Below are 24,126 nucleotides of genomic sequence, written 5' to 3'. Positions count from 1 at the left end.
ATGGCGCGTTAACGCAATGAGTGACTCCCTCCTGGCGCCGAGCCACGGCCTGCAAAGAAACGGCCGGAGTTAATGCAGTTGCATCATTAAACTCCGCGGTCTCACCATCTATCCGGGATCATTAGCGCTCGTGTTTTTCGCCGAGGCCTCTCCAGCCGAGTCCCAGCAGCCTTTGTCCTCAGAAGATCAGAGGGATGATAACAAGAAGCTACTCCTGAACTGGGACACGCTATAAGCCATGGCGGCGGGTGGGAGGGGGTCTCACACAACCCACAATGCTTTGCAGAGCCTTGCGTGAGGCTGATGACATGCGGGCGACTCCGACCTGACCCGTGCTTGCCGCTGATAGGGCGCACGTGTGGTTTCTTCAAGGTCTATGAGTCAATGCGGGTCATTGATTAAAAGACATACTGTACACGTTTCGTTGTCCGGAGTCTATGCGGGTCATTGATTAAAAGACATACTGCACACGTTTCGTTGTCCGACAGCGTTTCCTCTTCCCGCGTATTTTGACCCTGAACTCTGTGACACCGTGCTGCTCGACACTCTGCGGTCCACTCAAGATAGAAAGCCTCTTTATTGACTCGTAAACTCTCACTCGCAGCTTTGCACAGAATCCACAACAAACTAACGGTGACAACACTGCACTCTGTGGAGTATGGCGCCTTGCTCAACGGTGCACCTTTCAAAATGTGCATTACAAAATAGGTGAACTTTCCCAGAAAAACAGGGAACAAACAGAGTTTAGTCTTTTTTTTTTTTGGTCGACAAACCGCCGTTGAATCAATAAAAACAAACTGGAAAACCAGGCCTTAGATCCCAATAATAACTAAGTCCTGAATCCAGACGATCACCCCCAACATGTCGTCACCTGCACTTTATCCTATATTTCAGTGTTTTTCCACCACTGTGCCGTGAAATCCAGTCTGGTGTGCCGTGGGAGATTATGTAATTTCATCTATCCATCCATCCATTCATCTTCTTCCGCTTATCCGAGGTGGGGTCGCGGGGGCAGCAGCCTAAGCAGGGAAGCCCAGACTTTCCTCTCTCCAGCCACTTCGTCCAGCTCTTCCCGGGGGATCCCGAGGCGTTCCCAGGCCAGCCGGGAGACATAGTCTTCCCAACGTGTCCTGGGTCTTCCTTGTGGCTTCCTTCCGGTCGGACGTGCCCTAAACACCTCCCTAAGGAGGCGTTCGGGTGGCCTCCTGACCAGATGCCCGAACCACCTCATCTGGCTCCTCTCCATGTGGAGGAGCAGCGGCTTTAGTTTGAGCTCCTCCCAGATGGCAGAGCTTCTCACCCTATCTCTAAGGGAGAGCCCCGCCACCCAGCGAAGGAAACACATTTTAGCCGCTTGTACCCGTGATCTTGTCCTTTCGGTCATAACCCAAAGCTCATGACCATAGGTGAGGATAGGAACGCAGATCGACCGGCAAATTGAGAGCTTTGCCTTCGGGCTCAGCTCCTTCTTCACCACAACGGATCGATACAGCGTCTACATTACTGAAGACGCCGCACCGATCCGCCTGTGGATCGCACAATCCACTCTTCCCTCACTCGTGAACAAGACTACGAGGTACTTGAACTCCTCCACTTGGGGCAAGATCTCCCCCCCAACCCGGAGATGGCACTTCACCCTTTTCCGGGCGAGAACCATGGACTCGGACTTGGAGGTGCTGATTCCCATCACAGTCGGTTCACACTCGGCTGCGAACCGATCCAGTGAGAGCTGAAGATCTTGGCCAGATGAAGTCATCAGGACCACATCATCTGCAAAAAGCAGAGACCTAATCCTGCAGCCACCAAACCAGATACCCTGACTGCGCCTAGAAATTCTGTCCATAAAAGTCAAGAACAGAATCGGCTCATTCCTTACAATTTCAATAGCCTATTGCCAAGCAGTCCTACGAATTGAACGTAGGTCTCTTCGGTCAAAGTCTGAATAATTAATATCGATATCAATATCAGATCGGGACACCTCTGACCCTAATCTAACCTGTAGCTGTAACCCATAACCTCAAAGCTAAACCTCAGCCCAATCATCATCTTGACCCGAACTTTAAGCCTCACTGCTCTGCACACCAAACCTTCCTCCTGCTTACAGCTTTTTGACCAATAAGAGAAGACACGGAATACGTTTCTTTCCAATGAAGTGACCAACTCCCGCTGGAAAAATCGATCCAGGTGGTTGTTTAGAGTGCGTCGGGACAAACACAGCAAACAACACGTTTGTCCCCCAGTTTTGAAGCCACTTTGTCCTGAAAGAATCCCAGACAAATCCCTTTCTGGGACGTTGTTCGCTCCAGTAAATCAAATATTAACCATAATGTTAATATTTACAAATAGGTCCACCAACCCAAATACTTTGACAAGGGTATCAGGGGAAAAGAGCCGTTTGCGCTCTTGTGGCATGTAAACAAAGTCAATGAAGAGATCGTTGGGCTAAATGAGGGGTCTCAGTTTTGCAGCACACTTTTTGTGGTCCTCTACCTAATCTTGTAGTGTGGACGTGGCCAATAACGAACTACAAACTGAGCAACACAAAGAGCAACTTGCATTAAGCAAGATGATGTGTTGCATGATTAATACCTCATACTATAGAAACTCTACATCCAGTGGCCCCCTGGTAATTTGCGTTGAAAACCCCTGGTATAAATAATGATGTTCTGTGATACATGATCTAAGAAGAGTTGCAAAGTTTCCCAATGACAACACTGACCTATGAGCAAGCCAAAAGGATGACATGCTGGTGCTTCAAAGCAAACAGTGGCGGACTGGACAACGCTGCTATTCTGAGGACTGATTGGATAGCATCTAAAAACGTTGCTCTACAAAATAATAATAGAACACATATTATTAACCTTTGCCACTCCTAGCACTGAAGTCACTGCCTTTTGCGCCATTGCTGTCATGATCCCATGACTGCTCTTTTAACGGCCCAAACAAAGTCCAGAAATGGTGGCGGTTCAAGGTAAACAGTACCTCGCCAACGACGGAGGCGTGACCGGATGATGACTTATGTCCTCGTGAGTGATTGGATGGTGGCAATATTTATAAACGAGCGTGTGTGGATTGTAGTGTGTTTTCCAGTTGAGAAGAAGAAGGAGAAGAAGAGCGAATCAAAGCTAGCCCCATTTGAACAAGTCATGAGCGGATGTCCTTACTTTCAGAAGAGGCATTTGTACGTGTCTGCTATCTCTTCAACTGTGCTTGTTCCTTGGCTGAATTGATTAAAAGTCTTCTCCACGCTGCAGGTTGTTTAAAAAACAGCCTCCAAAGCCTGAGGAAGAAGAAGATGCCTCTCAGGTTGGCATCAACAGGGCTAGTAAAGGCGGAATCATCTATGGAGAGTACCTCCAGGTAGAGACAAACCACCTGTCACTTCTTAACTCGGGATCATTTCTAAATTCTTTGTTTGTGTGGAATCTTCTTTGGGGCGCGGGGTTCAGCTGGACAAAATTCTGACGGCCCAGGTGCTGCAGAGTGAACTGAAGGGTAATAAAATCCACGACGAGCACCTCTTCATCGTCACTCATCAAGGTGAGGCGTCTTTGTCGGGGTACGTCTGTGCTTTGGAGCTTTTGAACGACATCTAAAAGTAGGATTTCATTTCAGCCTATGAACTGTGGTTCAAACAGATCTTGTTTGAACTGGATTCAGTCCGTGAGATCTTCGCGAGTGGACATGTGAGTGGATTGATCTGTGGGTTGTTTTCTCAATAAATTAAAATGTTTTTGTTCTCACCTGATGAACTAATGCAAACTGAGCTTGACTAATTGATCTTGAGACCCAAGTTTTGTTTCTAGATGTGTTTTAAACTCCTTAATTAGCTATTTGGTATAAGATGGCAACTATGATTTCAAATATTTATATTTTTTCAGACAGCTTTTGGCTTTAACTGCTAATAGTTGTGTTTTTTTTGCCTCGCTTTTTCGTACAGGTTCGAGATGAACGCTACATGCTCAAGGTCAACACTCGCATCCACAGAATCGTGATGATCTTCAGGCTGCTGGTGGACCAGTTTGCCGTATTGGAAACCATGACAGCCTTGGACTTTTTTGACTTTAGGTAAACTTAGGGATGTAATGATTACAGTTATTCATATCAATCAATTAATCAATCAATCAATCAAAGTTTATTTGTATAGCCTTAATCAAAAGTGCCTCAAAGGGCTTCACAAACCACAAGGACATCCCCTGATTCGGGCAAGAGCCAGAGAAAATAACGCGGTTAAAACTCCTGGCGGTTGATGGTGATACTGCTCATTTCCTGGAAACTAATTTCAGTGCATGTTTACGTACTTTTTGAGCATATTAAACAATACCGTGATCAAACAGTGACATGAAACGTTCCAACTATGGAAGATGTTCTGCGGAGGGGTTATTCATGTTGTTTTGTTTTTGGTTCTGTAGGGAATATTTGTCTCCGGCCTCCGGCTTCCAAAGCCTTCAGTTCCGGCTCGTGGAGAACAAAATCGGGGTTCCGGACAACCTGAGGGTGCCGTACAACAGGCAGCACTATCGGGACATCTTCAAGGGTGAAGACGGTGAGACGCTGCTCGCCACCGAAAAGGAAGCGACACTCTTAAAACTTGTGGAGGTAAACAAAAAAAAATAGTCAGAAGATGATTCAAAGTGTTGCCTTATGTGATGGAAGAATGTGTTCTTCATCAAAGGAATGGCTGGAGAGAACTCCTGGCCTGGAAATGGATGGCTTCAACTTCTGGGGAAGGCTGGAGACCAACATATTCGACAGGCTGAATAAGGAGGAAGAGAAGATCAAGGTAAGACCAGAGCAATGAAAAGCTTAGCAACAGAAAGTAAATTTTCAATGCCTTCTTCTTCCGTAGAAAATGTCCGACTGTGAGGACAAAGAGGAGATGATGGTGGAGCTGCTCGGACGGAAGGAGCTCTTCAGCTCCTTGTTTGACGTCAAGCGTCACGAGCACCTTCTCAGCAAAGGTCAGAACCTCAGAAACCTAGTAAAACAATCGATGTTGAAGACGTGGCTGACTGAGCTTATTCTTTCCCCAACAAGGTGAGAGGCGGCTGTCTCACAAAGCTCTGCAAGGTGCCCTCATGATCTACTTCTACAGGTAGCGCCATCATTCATCTGGTTTTCTCAGCTATAACTTTGTCAATCAAACACGATCCAGTACAAGAACTGTAGAAAAGATGATTTCTTTACAAAGATAACTGGGAATGTTTGTAGCAGACAACCAGGGCATCCTCAAGACCCGGGGTGCCCATATTCTTCGCCACCGCAAGGGCCAAATAACTTTAATCGAACAGCAGCACCATGAGGGAGTTTAACCCCATACCATAGTCGAGGTTGTCACGTTCTAAAGATGATTTACTAAATGTGAGTACTCGTTAGACGTGTCATCAATGAATGCGTGAGCTTTGGGAGGTCAGTATGAATGTGTAGGAATAAGCTAATGTTTGGCGGCCCATTTGAAACGAGTCGCTGAGAGCCCACCCCAGCTCCAGTATTTTTGATGTCTTCTAATAAAAAAGTGGATTAGGAACTAATAATCATATTCCTAGTAGAGAGGTTGGCCAATTCCTGAAGTATGTGGAAATTACAACCTCACACCTTTTGAGAATTTGTGTGTATTGCGGTAATTATAAAATTACATGTGGGAAATTACAGAAACAATGCTTTAAAAATGGTTTTACTTAAAGTTGTGTATCATATATAATATAATAAATGTATGTGGTTATATTTTAAGCAAAATTTGGTAGTGTTTTCACTTAAAGATAATGAGTTTAAATTTAATAAAAAATACTTGATTAAAGTTCATTGATAATACAAAAGTATATAATATTTTGTTTTATCCTATTTTCTTCGTTTTATTCCCAGAAAAAAACATGGTTGAGTCAACTAATTCAACATGATTTTTTTTTTTTTTTTGTCCTGTCCAGCTTCTCAGGCAAATCATATAGTTGATGTAGATGCCCATATCGGCTGTTCAGATTTACTTTACAAAAGAGAAGTGTAGGATACTTCTCTTATGTGCTCTCTAAAGGACTACATTTTTTTGTTGTTGTTGTTGAAATCTATGATTCGGTTTTCCAAATCCAAATCTACTTTATTTATTTACCACTATTAACTAACAAACAAACAGTTTCCAGAGTGCTCCAATCAGCTAAACAGACTCAATAACTCCACGGTGACGTTTTGGTGAATTTACGAAACTGAAACAACACAAAATGAATGCTGTTGAAAGTTAGCAATACTAACACAGACACTTGTAAACGTGTTAGCATGTTAGCTAATACATGACGATAGCGTGCAAAAATATGTATAAAAACACTCCTACAGACATCACACATGGGACGCTTCAGTAAGTAAGAATTGTTTTAGTTCTATTGTAAAACTTACAAATGTTGCTTGGAGTGATGAATGAAGAATCCATACGAGTAGAAACGCTATGGACGGCTATAAAAAACGAAACGGCACTTCTACTTCCGGGTTGAAAGCACCTGCAGTGAGCTAACCCGTCCAAAAGATGGCGTCAGAGCACATACAATAACACACCCTCAACATAAACGCAATAAAAAGTCATTCAATTAAAAGCATTTAAAACAATAGATAAAATAATAACATAAAATGATGACAAAAATAAAAAAATAAAAAACACCAAAAGACCACATGATTCAAGCAGATTTAAAAGCTTGAGACTTAAAATATATATTAGTTTTTTAACATTTTGACCCTTTCCTGTAGCGAAAAAAGGTAAGCAAAATGATGGTGATAAACAAACTGTTAACCACGACAAAAACAAACAAAAGTGAGCATTATCATTTTTAAAAATATGTTTTTTTTCCATGGAATGTATTGTATATCGTTAAATTGCCTAAGGTTGGGCTTCCCCAAAAGGTTGTTGCATCTCTCACATGTTTGAAACGTCAACGCTGACCTTGGACTGTGCTTTTTTTCAAAAGGGAGGAGCCGAGGTTCCAGGTTCCGTTCCAGCTGCTCACCTCCCTCATGGACATGGACGAGCTCATGACCAAATGGAGATGTACGTGTTGCACCACACGGGGAAACAATAAGTGCAGTAATTGGCCCTAGGGCGGGGGGGGGGACGGGGGGGACGGACTAAGAGAGAAGTTTGTTGGTGTAAAGTTAGTTCAGGGCCTTGGGAATCTTCCAACCTAATCCCACTCAATACATTTTTACTGACCCTGGTGTCACTTGAGTGAATTATTAATGGCCTCAATGCGACATCTCACCTTCCATTTGTGTGTTTGTGTGTGTGTGTGTGTGTTTTTTTGTCCGCCTGCAGACAACCATGTATGCATGGTGCACCGCATGATTGGCAGCAAGGCCGGCACTGGGGGGTCGTCTGGCTACCACTACCTGAGGTCCACAGTCAGGTATGTTTGCACCTCATCAAACCCAGCTATAATGAATGTGTGATATATTACCGTAATTTTCCGGACTACATGTATATAAGCCACACCCCACAGAAGTAAAATTGTGACAACCCGTCACAATTTTATTCCAAAAATGTCACTGTTTTACAAGAACAACAACAAAAATTGGCAATATTGTGATAGAAGTCAGATTTTCATATGGCAAATGTCACCATTTTGCATCAAAAAGTAATCATTTTACATTTAAAAAAAGTGATTATTTTACTAGAAAATATTGCAGTATGACAGAAACAGAAATAATAAGAGAATTTTAGAACAAAAAAGTCGACACATTGTGAAAAAAAACCTGCTTTTAGTTGTTTTTCTTACTTTTATTTTATAAAAAAAAAAGTTGAGTTGAGTTGAGTTGAGTTTGAGTTTATTTCGAACATGCAACATGATACATCACAATTTCCAGTTTCTCTTTTCAACATGTTCGAAAAGGAGTAGGAAGAAGCAGAGCTTATTTAATCCTACCCCTTTTCTTTACATAACAGTTGCAAAACTTTTTGTTCACTTCCTGTTCACAATTTTTTCACAATAAACTCCATAAGTAGTCACAATAAAAATAAATAAATAAATAATAGTAAGAATTTAATAATAATAATTGGTGAAGTAAGTCATATTTCATATGATGAGATAAGTAAGATTACTTTAAGAATGAATGAATGGATGGATGAAATAAATTGAGAATGTTTGTCATGGTTCTTCTTCTTTGTACTTTGTAAACACTTTAAGTTTGAAGAGTTTCTTGAAGTGGATCATATTAGTACATTGTTTGATTGCTTTGCTTAAACCATTCCATAATTTAATTCCACATACTGATATACTGATATATAAAGTTGTTCCATATATTAGCCGCAGATGTATACATTGTGAAATTAGTTATTTAAACAGAAATATTTTGTAAATGTTTATTTACATACCATAATTGTTTCCAAACGGTGTCTGTAACAGGGCAGTAAAACGGCTGATCAAACAAAACAGAAGCCATCATCATGGGCCCACTAGCTGCTCTCCAATCAGCTAAACAGACTCAATAACTGCTCAAAAAGGTTTATTATGTTTTCTTATTCATATACTCTTTCAAATGTTCTTGTAGTCAGACAATATTGTCGGTATATTAAATAGAATATTTACCTGACATTGACAGTCGAAACATGCCAGGTCAAGATCCCATCTAATACACTGACAATATTGTCTGATTACAAGAACATTTGAAAGAGTGGACTCAATAACTCCACGGTGACGTTTTGGTGGATTTACGAAACTGAAACAACACAAAATGAATGCCGTTGTAAGTTAGTAATACTAACACAGGACACTTGTAAACGTGTTAGCATGTTAGTTAACGTCATTGCATTACGATATCGCGCACATATGTGCATAAAAACACTCCTACTAGTGTCGTCCCGATACCGATATAGGCGAGGATTAGTGATTTAGAAGTAGCTAAAACACTGCAGACTGCGGATGGACTTTAGCCGCTAGCTAGCTATGTCTTAAAGCACCTCTTCCTGTGGGTGTTTCAGTGTTATAACTTCACCTTTATCTTTACTTTTTAAGCCAAAATGCGTCAGTTCTCCCTTTTCTGTGTACACGCTGTGTCTGCTTGTAAGTCCTCTGTGATTGTGCGCTGCCGAACATGCTCTTCTGCCCGTAAAACCAGCAATGACACGATGTGACAACGACGGGGTGGTGGTTGACCGGTACTTTTTAGAGGTGGTATAGTACCGAATATGATTCATTAGTATCGCGGTACTATACTAATACCGGTATACCGTACAACCCTTTTTTTTTGTCCTGTCCAGCTTCTCAGGCATATCATATAGTTCATGTAGATGCCCATACTTCTCTTGTTGCCTTATTTGTATTTGACTTTATTAAATGAATTTATATTATTATTTGGTGCCGCCGGGCCGGAGCAGGAGGGGATAGAAAGAAGAAAAAAAGGAAGACAGAGGGGGAAATTGTGGGGACAAGAGGAGGATAAGACAAAAACAACAACAACAACAACAAACACAACAATAACAACAACAACATTAGCAAATAGGATATGTAGAAATATGATGGTAAAAGTGATAGCAAAGAAGCAGTTAGTGAAATAAATAATACAGAAATGACAATGAGCATTATTACACTACAAATGGAGCAATACAAATAAATGAATAATAACAATAATTACCTCTAATATCAACAATACAGTTGTCCAAATGCAACAATACATACATGTCATGATATCGTACAACCAAGAGAACATACAAATCCTTTATTTATTGAATCAAAGATACTGAAATTCCACGACATAGTGCATTTGCAAACAGCTAAAATTATACACAAAGCAAACTATAACCTGCTAGCCAAGAATATACAACAATTCTTCTCAAAAAAAGAGGAGAAATATAATCTTAGAGAAAAATGTAATTTAAAACATGTGTATGCACGTACAACACGTAAGACCTTCAGTATATCAGTATGTGGAATTAAATGATGGAATGGATTAAGCAAAGCAATCAAACAATGTACTAATATGATCCACTTCAAGAAACTCTTCAAACTTAAAGTGTTTACAAAGTACAAAGAAGAAGAACCATGATAAACATTCTGAATTTACTTAATTCATCCATTCTTTCACTCTCAAAATAATCTTACTTATCTCACCATATGAAATATAACTTACTTCCCCAATTATTATTTATTTATTTATTTTTATTGTGATTACTTATGGAGTATATTGTGAATACATTGAGAACAGGAAGTGAACAAAAGGTTTAGCAACTGTTATGTAAAAGAAAATGGGTAGGATTAAATAAGCTCTGCTTCTTCCTACTCCTTTTCGAACATGTTGAAAAGAGAAACTGGAAATTGTGATGCATCATGTTGTATGCTTGCATGTTCGAAATAAACTCAAACTCAACTCAACTCAACCCTAACTCCTACAGACATCACACATGGGACGCTTTAGTAAGTCAGAATTGTTTTAGTTATATTGTAAAACTCGCAATCGTTGCTTGGAGTGATGAATGAAGAGTCCATACGAGTAGAAACGCTATGGACGGCTGGAAAATGGAATGGCACCTCTACACCTGCAGCGAGCTAACCCACGGGGCCATAGCACATACAATAAAACACCTTTTCACTGTACCGTATTTTCTGCACCATAAGCCGCACCTAAAAACCACAATTTTTCTCAAAAGCTGACAGTGCGGCTAATAACCCGGTGCGCCTTATATATGGATTAATATTAATATTTATTTTCATAAAGTTTAGGTCTCGCAACTACGGTAAACAGCCGCCATCTTTTTTCCCCGTAAAAGAGGAAGTGCTTCTTCTTCTACGGTAAGCAACCGCCCCCATAGAAGAGGAAGCGCTTCTTCTTCTACTGTAAGCAACCGCCAAGGTGAGCACCCGCCCCCGTAGAAGAAGAAGCGCGCGGATATTACGTTTCATTTCATTTGTGTGTTTCTGTAAAGACCACAAAATGTCTCCTACTAAGAGACACGCGTACAAGGTTCCACTGACTTTTGATATTCCTTTGAACCGCACTGTGGATACAACGGGAACACGTACGGTGAATATTCGCACCACAGGGAATGAGAAGTCGTCCTTCACCGTGGTTCTAGCTTGCCATGCTAACGGCCGGAAACTTCCACCCACGGTGATATTCAAAAGGAAGACCTTGCCAAAAGAGAACTTTCCAGCCGGCGTCATCATAAAAGCTAACTCCAAGGGATGGATGGATGAAGAAAAGATGAGCGAAGGGACCGGGTGACTTTTTTCACGCAGCTCCGTCCCTGTTGATCTACGACTGCATGCGCGTCCACATCACAGATGGTGTCAAAAAAAAAGTGAAGCACACCGAAGAAGAAGAATTCGAGGGATTTGTGGATGAGTAATAACTTCAGAAAGTGAGCTTTAAATGTTTATTTTGTGTGTTGTGTGACATTAACGTTCGAGCAATGTTGAGTTATTGATGTTGCTATTGCTCGGCACTATTTTGAGTGTTACTATTTTTGTGATTGCACATTTGCACATTACATTTTGGGAGTGAACAGAGTTGTTAGAACGCTGGTTTGTGATATATTATTAAAGTTTCACTGACCTATCTGACTGTTTTTTTGACATTCTCTTTAGTGTAGCGTAGGTGCGGCTAATAACACGGGGCGGCTAATAGGTAAACAAAGTTTTGAAATATGCCATTCATTGAAGGTGCGGCTTACAACACGGGGCGGCTTATGGTGCGGAATATACGGTATTTGCTTGTTATGTTTTTTTCCAACCATTTACATTATGGCCGTCAGTGAAGAAACAGTCTTATAAGCCGCAGGATTCGAAGTGTGGGAAAAAAAGGAGTATTATCATCGCATATTTTGCTGACAATCTGTGTCCTCTGTAGTGGATGTTTGCCGTCTTGTGCTTGACAGCATGTCTTTGTGCCGCAGTGATCGCTACAAGGTCTTCGTGGACCTCTTCAACCTGGCCACCTTCCTGGTGCCTCGCCACTGGGTGCCCAAGCTCAACCCCAGCGTGCACACCTTCCCGTACACGGCCGAGTGCTGCGACAGCTCCTACTGCAGCAGCGAGGACTCCGACTAGCACCCCCACCACCGTCCTCCGTGAAACTCGCCACGGCCCCGGCCACGCAAAAGTCCCTCGACGTGCACCGAGTACGACGTGGAAATGCGATTATTATTAACAACAACAATAATGTCGGCCTGCGTCTGAAACCGTTTGCACGGCGTGGAATTTAAAAAAAGTGTACATAATGTTGATAATGTCGACGCATCGGCCACAGCATTATAAGCTTATATATTTTTTTATATGTTACAAAAACATAATAATTGGACATGCAGGTGTACCTAATGTTGTGGCCGGTAACTGTAAGTGCTGTATAGGTGTTTTTAACGCAATGTACATATTTACCCGGTAATCTATGTAATCGTTGTACACCTTCATTTATAACCTTTTCTTATTTAACTATACATATTTGTTGTACATAAGTGTTGCTGTTTGTGTGCATTGTTAATGGCCTCATTAAAATGCAGCATGTATGTCCTTGTTGATTTGTTTTGATAATATAAACTGAGTACACACACACACACACACACACACACACACACACACACACACACACACACACACACACACACACACACACACACACACTCTTGTTGTAGTTGTTACTTTCTTGGGACCTCTGAAAAATGCCTCCCTCTTCAGGACCAGCCTTTCTAGATATATAAAGATTTGTATTTACAACATTAATAATATATACATACTGTGCAAATATTTAAAAAAGCTTGTCGTGAAAAATGAGTTGGAATTTCACAAGAAAAAGGTCACAATTTCACAAGAAAAACTTAGAATTTTGGCAGTATTGTAATAAAAGTCGTTTCACTCAACGCAAGTCAAAGTTTTACAGGAAAAACTGAACATTTGTTTATGTTTGCCAAAAGACACGTAATGAACATTATTGAAAGTATTGATCGGACACCGAGCGCTGCCCCAACTGCACTATTCCCTCCAAAAATTAAAAACAAGCAATTATGTTATTTACAGTGTAAAGATCTCAGTGCAATGTTGCGTTGTCCTCTTATGTAATATTCACAAGTCATGGCCAACGATGAGTCAAAAGAGTGTTCAATTCACAAGATGATTTTTCTGCATATTTTACACTGCAAGTGTGCTTGTCTCATGAGAAGGGGCGTGGCCTAAGGAGATCAACACCGATTTGCGTCAAACTCGGCAATAAACAATACACAAGAATATTGATTTATGAGGATTCGCCTCATGATATTCTTAGACAACTGCCTTTGCATTTCATTATATTTTTTTCATGTATACTTTAAAAAAATAAAAAATAAAAAAACATGTAGATTTCACAGGGAAAAAACAGCTCAGTTCCCAGAATTTCACTTTAAATATGGTGTGTTTTTTATTTTACTGGTATTACTGTAAATCGAAAAAAAATGGTGCTACTGTTTATTTTACAGTAAAAAAAAATGGCAGCTCAGTTGCCAGAATGTTATTGTCAAGTTACGGTAAAATAGAAAAAACGTATCACTGGTTGTTGTTGTTTTTTTAAAGTAAAACTGAGCTGCCATTTTTTTTTAACGATTGTTATTTTTTACAGTGTTTTACTGAAAATAGAAAAACGGCACCAGCGTTTTTTTTATGGTTGAAATCTGGCAAGTGAGATGCCTTTTTTTTTTTTACCGTAAAATCCAAAGTGTTTCTGTAAATGGAAAAATTGTTTCACAGTTTTTATTTTTACAGTAAAGTTCTGGCAACTGAGCTGCTAGTTTTTTTCCCCACCACATAATCAATGCAATTTTTACAGTGTACAATTTCATGGATCACTTGCTTTGAAATTATAAGTTAGGCAAATATTCAACTATTTATTTTTATTAAGAAAACAATATTAGGAATTATTAGTATTATACCAATTATTTATTAGATAATAACACAGTTTAAAAGGTATGCAATTTCATACAGAACATGCATTTTTTTTAATGTCCAAATAGAAAGATGGTATACATTTAGTAAGAAAATAGATCATATTTTATTGACCCGGGCCATATAAAATGACGTGGTGGGCCAGAGCTGGCCCCCGGGCCTTGAGTTTGAGACCTGTGTGTTATATGAAGCTGTGCACAAGTATTAAACAACTTCTTTCCCTCAGGTAAATTAATAAGATAGAAAAAAAACAGTTTTCTGGGGTGAACAAAACCTGTGTTAAAATTAAGCAATGCACATCACTGCCGCCTACAGGACTGGAGTGGAACAGTATTGCCTGGCATGTCGGAAAGAGTCAGTATTGGAAGACGTGCTAAAAAAATGGGTGTGTTTATGTCGAAATGGGTACAAATTTTGTTCTTCATATACAGATATATAGATAGTATGTATATATGTACAAAACCCAAAAGCAGTGAAGTTGGCACATTGTGTAAATGGTAAATAAAAAGAGAATACAATGATTTGCAAATCCTTTTCAACTTATATTCAATTGAATAGACTGCAAAGACAAGATATTTAATATTCAAACTGATAAACTTTATTTTTTTGCAAATATTAGCTCATTTGGAATTTGATGCCTGCAACATGTTTCAAAAAAGCTGGCACAAGTGGCAAAAAAGACTGAGAAAGCTGAGGAATGCTCATCAAAGACTTATTTGGAACATCCCACAGGTGAACAGGCTAATTGGGAACAGGTGGGTGCCATGATTGGGTATAAAAGCAGCTTCCATGAAATGCTCAGTCATTCACAAACAAGGATGGGGCGAGGGTCACCACTTTGTCAACAAATGCGTGAGCAAATTGTCCAACAGTTTAAGAACAACATTTCTCAACCAGCTATTGCAAGGAATTTAGGGATTTCACCAACTACGCTCCGTAATATCATCAAAAGATTCAGAGAATCTGGAGAAATCACTGCACGTAAGCCATGATATTACGGACCTTCCATGCCTCAGGCGGTACTGCATCAAAAACCAACATCAGTGTGTAAAGGATATCACAACATGGGCTCAGGAACACTTCAGAAAACCACTGTCAGTAACTACAGTTGGTCGCTACATCTGTAAGTGCAAGTTAAAACTCTGACATTGACATTGTTATCACCAGGAAAGATGAGGTCACCTACCTAGGTTCCATTCTAGAGGCTAACCTTTCCTGTGATAAAATAGCAACCAAGGTAATCAAAAAGATCAACCAACCAATGAGATTTCTCTATAGAATCTCCTCTCTGGTCAACAAAAGCACCTTGAGGATTCTAGCGGGAACTCTCGTTCAACCCTTTTTCGATTACGCATGCACCTCCTGGTACCCTAGCACCTCCAAAACCCTTAAATCTAAACTCCAAACATCCCAGAACAAGCTAGTCAGGTTACTTCTAGACCTCCACCCCAGATCCCACCTCACTCCTACCCACTTTTTCAAAGTGGGCTGGCTCAGGGTGGAGGACAGTGTAAAACAACTTGCACTGAGCCTAGTCTATAAAATCCGCTACACCTCCCTGATACCGAAGTACATGTCAAACTACTTCCTTAACGTAAATGACCGCCATAACCACAACACCAGGGGGTGCTCCACTAACCACGTTAAACCCAGATTCCGAACTAACAAAGGTCTTAACTCATTCTCTTTTTATGCCACATCCATATGGAATGCACTCCCAATAGGTGTAAAAGAAAGGGCATCTCTATCCTCCTTCAAAACCGCAATGAAAGTACACCTCCAGGCAACTTCAACCCTAAACTAACACCCTCCACGGATTGTTAATAATGAAATGTAAATAATCAAATGTAGATACTTTTTCTTATGCTTTCTGATCTCTCTCTCTCTCTCTCTCTCTCTCTCTCTCTCTCTCTCTCTCTCTCTCTCTCTCTCTCTCTCGCTCTCTCTCTCTCTCTCTCTCTCTCTCTCTCTCTCTCTCTCTCTCTCTGTCCACTACTTGCTGTACATACAGTATCCTACCAAGTCAGACCTACACTGTTTCAATGTCCATTTCTCTGTTCTCAATTGTTGATGACTGAAGTGATGATAACAACCAAACCTAACCCCCCCACTCCCCTCCACATCCCACAGCCCGGATTGTAAATAATGTAAATAATTCAATTCAATCTGATGATTATCTTGTGTGATGACTGTATTATGATGATAGTATATCTGATAGTATATATCTGTATCATGAATCAATTTAAGTGGACCCCAACTTAAACAAGTTGAAAAACTTATTCGGGTGTTACCATTTAGTGGTCAATTGTACGGAATATGTACTTCACTGTGCAACCTACTAATAAAAGTCTCAATCAATCAATCAATCAATCAATCAATCAATGTTTATTTATATAGCCCTAAATCACTAGTGTCTCAAAGGGCTGTACAAGCCACAACGACATCCTCGGTGTCGAGTGGGTCTGATATAATATTGTGAGAGTCCAACACATCAGCGAAAGTCCAGTCCATGGTGGGGCCAGCGGGAACCATCCCGAGTGGAGACGGGTCAGCAGCGTAGAGATGTCCCCATCTGATGGACAGGCTAGCGGTCCACCCCGGAGCAGAGTAGAAAAGAAAAGAAAAGAAACGGCAGATCAACTGGTCTAAAAAGGGAGTCTATTTAAAGGCTAGAGTATACAAATGAGTTTTAAGATGAGACTTAAATGCTTCTACTGAGGTAGCATCTCTAACTTTTACCGGGAGGGCATTCCATAGTATTGGAGCCCGAATAGAAAACGCTCTATAGCCCGCAGACTTTTTTTGGGCTCTGGGAATCACTAATAAGCCGGAGTTCTTTGAACGCAGATTTCTTGCCGGGACATATGGTACAATACAATCGTCAAGATAGGCAGGAGCTTGACCGTGTAGTATTTTATACGTAAGTAGTAAAACCTTAAAGTCGCATCTTAGGTGCACAGGAAGCCAGTGCAAGTGAGCCAGTATAGGCGTAATATGATCAAACTTTCTTGTTTTTGTCAAAAGTCTAGCAGCCGCATTTTGTACCATCTGTAATCTTTTAATGCTAGACATAGGGAGGCCCGAAAATAATACGTTACAACAACACCCAGAAAAACCGGGCTGTTTCTGGAAACTCTGGATGTCGTGACCAAAGAGGAAAAGAACCATCTGGACTGTTATAGGCGTGAAGTTGAAAAGCCAGCATGTGTGATGGTATGGGGGTGTATTAGTGCCCAAGACATGGGTAACTTACACATCTGTGAAGGCACCATTAATGCTGAAAGGTACATACAGGTTTTGGAGCAACATATGTTCATCCAAGCAACGTCTTTTTCATGGACGCCCCTGCTTATTTCAGCAAGACAATGCCAAGCCACGTGTTAAAACAGCGTGGCTTCATAGTAAAAGAGTGCGGGTACTAGACTGGCCTGCCTGTAGTCCAGACCTGTCTCCCATTGAAAATGTGTGGTGCATTATGAAGCCTAAAATACCACAACGGTGACCCTGGACCGTTGAACAACTTAAGCTGTACATCAAGCAAGAATGGGGAAGAATTCCACCTGAAAAGCTTCAAAAATGTGTCTCTTCAGTTCCTAAACGTTTACTGAGTGTTGTTAAAAGGAAAGGCCATGTAACACAGTGGTAAAAATGCCCCTGTGACAGATTTTTTGGTACTCCACATACGGTAAATATTTACAGACTTGTTTGGCGGACCACTAGATGGAGCCTGCGTACCACTAGTGTTACCGGTACCATATTTTGAGAATCCCTGATTTAGGTAAGGTTAGGTAAATGTTATTCTTTATGTTTACCCTTTGGCTCATTGTCCAGGCCAGCTAGTTTGATATTTTTGTTTAAAAAAAAGCATTTTTGCCAACTATTAATATATTTGCATGTAAAATATAAATACATTTTTAGTCCACCAGATGGCGGATGATCATTATGAAACACCAACACCTTATCAGAGCAGTTTCAATACAACCTCATTTACATATCACTTCGTTGCAGTGTTCAACTGGATTTTTACCAATTTAACTAATAAAATACAACTTTTGGGGGGGGTAGTTAGCCACAAAATTAGCGTAGCAGCTATAATATCATTAAAACAACTAAATCATCTATACAAAAATATGCAAATGTTTATTTTCGCTTTTGGTTATGTCGACGTGAGTGAGCATGAAGTGTGAGGGGCGTGTACTTAAACGTGTTGCACTGTGTGACATGAGGGTTACGTAAGTGCACCAACAACACTGGGAACAAACTTGTTGATTTGTCCTTTGCCAACCGATCAATAATCAGTATACTCAACCTTTACTCAGAAACATGCAGAGGTGACGTCAAGGCGGGTGATTTCAGAGACTGATGTGTCCTGCATGCTCAACAACATGCAGCATCGCTTATCAACTATTGTATATATATGTATACATCAGTGGCGTGCAGTCACTAGAGGCAGGGGAGGCGGGGCCTCACCTGCCATCATGGAAAGAAAAAAAATGTAAAAAGAAAAAAAAATTCATTAAATTGTTATATGTATCCAGTGATTATACTAAAGTTATTTTCCATTTAACTTCACCAGTTTTAGATTATTTTTATTTTCACATTTGCCGTTCAAATACTGAGAAGAGACAGCCAGTTGAGGCACGTCACTGCGTTGTGCCTCAACATGGATTGTGCGCAATGACTCGGCTAACTGCTGGCCTGCTTTGCAGTGAGACCGTATTGCTATATGAATTATATTATACATTTCCATAGTTTAGTTAGCTGAGGTATATAATGTACAGTGTATTTTGTCAACAACTGTATGTGTGTAACGTATTTCTTGTGCTGAGCGATCATAAAACTGCTGCGAAGACGCACTGTGAGAGGCTCGCCTCTTAACCCCGCCTCCTGGTGCCAAGCACCTCCGCCGCAGAATGCACCGCCCGACGGGAGCGCCACACCAACCAAAGCCCACACCCAAACCCTCCACATGCAAGACTGAATCCACCCAAAAAAAAGTCACTTAACAAGAAGCCAAAAAGTGCAAAAACAACAATGCTCGGACGACCGCAGGGACACAACATTAGGTACACCTGCAGACTGCAGCACGGATTTCATATTTCATTCATTCACAACTCCTCCAACACGAACACCACTGTTCCCGCACTTATAAGTAAAGGTAAGGCCATAATAACGTTTTTTTTTATTAAATGTGCTTTTTTGTGTGCTACAGTTTGTATGTGTAAAGTTAAAGTTAAGTTAAAGTACCAATGATTGTCACACACACACTAGGTGTGGTGAAATTTGTCCTCTGCATTTGACCCATCCCCTTGTTCACCCCCTGGGAGGTAAGGGGAGCAGTGGGCAGCAGCGGCGCCGCGCCCGGGAATAATTTTTGGTGATTTAACGCCCAATTCCAACCCTTGATGCTGAGTGCCAAGCAGGGAAGAATGCTGGTATGAGCTTTTAAACATAACCCGTTAACTGCTGCCAATCAAATGGTGAATAAGATACTCTTTAGGGTTCATATGTTTGTAAATCTGACTGTGATGAAGTCCGTGCCTCACCAGTCATGGACCTCACCGCACGTCACTGGTATACATGTGTATATATGTGTTATACATATACATGCATATACTGTATATGTATATATACACAGTATAAAGTATCTTCCACTCAAGAGATATGATCCCTCTGGGCTGGACCTTTTGAAAGACTGCTTGCGGGACATAAAGGAGTGGATGTCACAAAGCTTTCTGCAGCTCAATGACACCAAGAGTGACATTTTTCTGTTTGGCAACTCCACCTCGGTCAGTCAGATCAGAATTAATTTGGAAAGTTTGGCCACTCTTGAAAAACCCCACGTCAAAAACCTTGGGGTCATATTCAACCCAGACCTCAAGTTTGACAAGCAAGTGAAATCTGTGGTGAAATCCTGTTTTTTCCAACTACGCACAAGTTTTTCCTCTCCCCCAGTGACCTACGGAGGGTCGTGTTGATGCTCATCTTCTCTAGACTGGACTATTGCAATGCCCTCTATGCTGGGGTCACCGACAAGACCATCCGTAGCATGCAGCTAGTACAAAATGCAGCTGCCAGGCTGGTGACAGGCGCAAAAATGAGGGAACACATTTCTCCCATCCTCTCCTCCCTTCACTGGCTCCCAGTGAAGCGCAGAGTGAAATTAAAGATCGTCACGTACTGTATGTCTTCAAAGCGCTCAATGGTCTCGCCCCAGTTTACATCAAAGATCTCCTGGACCAACCCACCAGCTCCAGGCTTGGTCGTTGCCTTAGATCGGACAACCAGATGACCCTGAATGTCTCACGGTCAAACCTAGTGACAAAGGGAGACCGTGCTTTCTCAGTGATGGTACCTAGGCTATGGAATAAGCTCCCTCTGAATATTAAGTCCGCCACCACTCTGGACTATTTAAGAGCACAGCTTATAACTCACCTCTTTACCGCAGATTACTTTTGATTTATGTGTTCATTGTGAGTCTTAAATGTTTAGTTTAGATTTCTTTGTGTGTCTCAGTCTCCATTTCTGTTTTTTTTTTATTATCCACTCGGACTGTGCCCGGGGCTGATGTAACAGTTGGTTGGGGGACGCATAATAAATTAAAATTACATAACATAACATATACATACATAAATATGTATATACATATATGTATGTACAGGTATATGTATATATACATAAACAGGTATATGTATATATATGTATACACACACACACACATATATATATATATATATATATATATATATATATATATATATATATATATATATATATATATATATATATACACACACACACTACCGTTCAAAAGTTTGGGGTCACCCAAACAATTTTGTGGAATATCCTTCATTTTTAAGAACAAGAATAGACTGTCGAGTTTCAGATGAAAGTTCTCTTTTTCTGGCCATTTTGAGCGTTTAATTGACCCCACAAATGTGATGCTCCAGAAACTCAATCTGCTCAAAGGAAGGTCAGTTTTGTAGCTTCTGTAACGAGCTAAACTGTTTTCAGATGTGTGAACATGATTGCACAAGGGTTTTCTAATCATCACTTAGCCTTCTGAGCCAATGAGCAAACACATTGTACCATTAGAACACTGGAGTGATAGTTTCTGGAAATGGGCCTCTATACACCTATGTAGATATTGCACCAAAAACCAGACATTTGCAGCTAGAATAGTCATTTACCACATTAGCAATGTATAGAGTGTATTTCTTTCAAGTTAAGACTAGTTTAAAGTTATCTTCATTGAAAAGTACAGTGCTTTTCCTTCAAAAATAAGGACATTTCAATGTGACCCCAAACTTTTCAACGGTAGTATATATATATATATATATATATATATATATATATATATATATATATATATATATATATATATATATATATATATATATATATATATATATATAAACACGTACGACCTGCTACCGTCCCCTATAAATCTGAAAACCTGGTACGGAGAAGATCCCGCCTGTTCCCTGTGTCAAGTACCTGCATCTCTAAGGCATATCCTATCAGGGTGTACTATAAGTCTCACCCAAGGACGCTATACTTGGCGGCATAACCAAGTACTCAGAGAGCTTGCATCAACACTGGAACAGAGGCGAACCACCACAAACAATCTCCCACTAACACCAGCAGGAAAGGTCCACTTCACACAATTTGTACCAGCTGGCAAACATCAAGAGTGTCAAACAACACCAAATAATGCAAGCATCCTGCAGTCGGCTCGAGATTGGAAATTGGAAGTGGACCTTGATAAAAAGCTTGTGTTTCCCCCAGAAATAATGGCTACAACACTCCGGCCAGACATGGTCCTGTGGTCTCCAACAGCAAAACTGGCTTATGTCGTGGAACTGACAGTACCATGGGAAGAAGGGGTTGAAGAGGCTTACGAAAGGAAAAAAAACAAATATTCTGACCTGGCAGCTGAAGCATCCCAGAACGGCTGGAAGACCAGCATTTTCCCAGTAGAGGTGGGATGCAGGGGATTTATTGCCACATCTACCATCAGTCTGTTGAGAAAAATGGGGGTGAAAGGACGCTCCCTCCAACAGACTATCAAGTCCATGTCAAGAGCTGCCGAAAAAGCCAGCAACTGGCTCTGGATTAAGCGCAAGGACCCCAATTGGGCAGTAAAATGAGAGACAATGGTATGCGGTCAGGCTTAGGCCTGACTCAGGGAAAAGGACGACCCTGCCATGCAGAGTCCAACAGGATGAGGAGGGTATGGCATGGAGGGGGGTGTACCTGGGACGCTAGGTACATCGTTGAGCCCTCTGGAGACGTCGTGGGCTTCAATCAACGAAACGTCGATGAAGCAGGGTGCCCACCCGAAGACCCCAATGACATACTTACCCTCCCTTTCACCACTCCACACCGACTGCTACCGTCAAGATTGTTCCTACTTACCAAAGGGATTGAAACATCTAGTTCTATTTGCTTTACTGATATAAACACACACACACACCTATTATATATATGTATACACATATATATATACACACATGCATATGTATAAATGTATGTATGTGTGTGTGTATGCATATATATACATATATATGCATATATATGTATACATACATATATGTATATACATATACACACATATATATGTACAAACATACATGTATATATATACATACATATATAAGTACATACATATACATACATATATACGTATACACGTAAATACATATATACATATGTATGTATATACGTATATACATAAATATGTGTATATATATATAAATATATATATGTGTATATATATATAAATATATATATGTGTATATATATATATATAAATATATATATATATATATATATTTATATATATATATATATATATATATATATATATATATATATATATATATATATATATATATATATATATATATATATATATATATATATATATACATACACTTTACCAACCTTTATTTGTTTTAGTCTCAATTTTAAGTAAATGAACTCATTCGAGTGGAATACCTACTAATGAATTCATATAGAAAGTGGAAAATAAATCTAAATACATTCTGGAAATAATATACCTTAAACTGAAAAAAATAATGAATGAAAAAACTCTCATTTAAATTAATTACATTTAAGAAAAAATGCCTCATGGACCATTATGTTGATAATTTAAGGGGCAGGTAGGTAAGGCAGGAAGAAATGTTCAAATCAGTTAATTATATCTTAACATATATATTTTTTTTAAATAAAATAATAAAGTAATTTTTAAAAAAATACCTTAAACAACTTATGATGATTTAACATATCCAATTTAACCTTATAGGGCATAAATAATGTATTAAATATCACCAGGACTAAAAAGTTCTCAGAGAGTTAAATTGTATAACACAGGTTGTTTTAATATTATATTGTTTACTGTGCCTTTATAATTATAAACCTGTTTACTTTTGATTACGTTAAGTGCCGTTGAGTACTTTTTAAAAGCTTTATATACAGTAAATACAATTATTATTACCATTATATAAAACAATTTTAAATTTCTATTTGTTTCTATTTTTTTCTTGCTCAAATCCCTTGATCAACTTCAGTCCTGAATACAAATACCATTTTTTTTGTATTATTATTTATAATAAATATCTTATTTATGAAGTTATTCATTTTAAGGCTAGCAGATGGCGAAAGGTTTTGAAAATAAATGATAAATTATGAGTAAGTGTCTTTAAAAGCTGTATATACAGTAAATATTATTATTATTGTATAAAAACTGTTTGATTCATATTTGTTTCAATTTTTTTTCTTGCTCAAATCACTCAATCAACTTTTGTCCTGAATAAAAATACCAAATATAGATTTTTTGAAATGATTATTTAAAATTAATACCTTATTTTTAAAGTAAATTGTTTTAAGGCCAGAGAGGTAAGACAAGAATTAATTGTGTGTAAGTGTCGTTGAGTACTTTTTAAAAGCTCTAAATACAGTAAATAAAATGATATTGTTTTAAAAAACATTATTTAAAATGAATATCTTATTTATAAAGGTAATTATTTCAAGGCCCGTGAGGTATGGAAAGAATAAATTATGTGTAAAAGTACTTTTTAAATGCCCTATGTACAGTACATACAATTAATTATTATGTTGGATTTACTGTATATATTTTTCTATTTTTGCTCAAATCTCTCAATCGACTTCAACCCTGAATACAAATACCAAACACTTTTTTTAAATTCTATTTTTTTATAAATGTAATTACTTTAAGTCTATGGGG

General features: G+C 39.5%; 1 protein-coding gene across 1 annotated transcript; it reads left to right on the top strand.

Moving 5' to 3' along the window:
- Positions 1-3,047: 3,047 nt before the first annotated feature.
- Positions 3,048-12,472, top strand: LOC133645180 (tryptophan 2,3-dioxygenase A-like). Its single transcript, XM_062040035.1, has 12 exons — positions 3,048-3,181; positions 3,255-3,360; positions 3,450-3,540; positions 3,616-3,686; positions 3,941-4,068; positions 4,413-4,599; positions 4,676-4,783; positions 4,850-4,961; positions 5,038-5,095; positions 6,948-7,027; positions 7,292-7,382; positions 11,864-12,472. The coding sequence occupies exons 1-12, from the start codon at positions 3,147-3,149 to the stop codon at positions 12,015-12,017; spliced, it is 1,221 nt and encodes a 406-aa protein (XP_061896019.1). The 5' UTR covers positions 3,048-3,146; the 3' UTR covers positions 12,018-12,472.
- The last annotated feature ends 11,654 nt before the right edge of the window (positions 12,473-24,126 follow it).

Source organism: Entelurus aequoreus, linkage group LG28 (genome assembly GCF_033978785.1).
Source record: "Entelurus aequoreus isolate RoL-2023_Sb linkage group LG28, RoL_Eaeq_v1.1, whole genome shotgun sequence".
NCBI classification, from domain to species: domain Eukaryota; kingdom Metazoa; phylum Chordata; class Actinopteri; order Syngnathiformes; family Syngnathidae; genus Entelurus; species Entelurus aequoreus.
The sequence above is the reverse complement of the archived record's forward strand: the minus strand, read 5'-3'. Positions and strand labels throughout refer to the sequence as shown.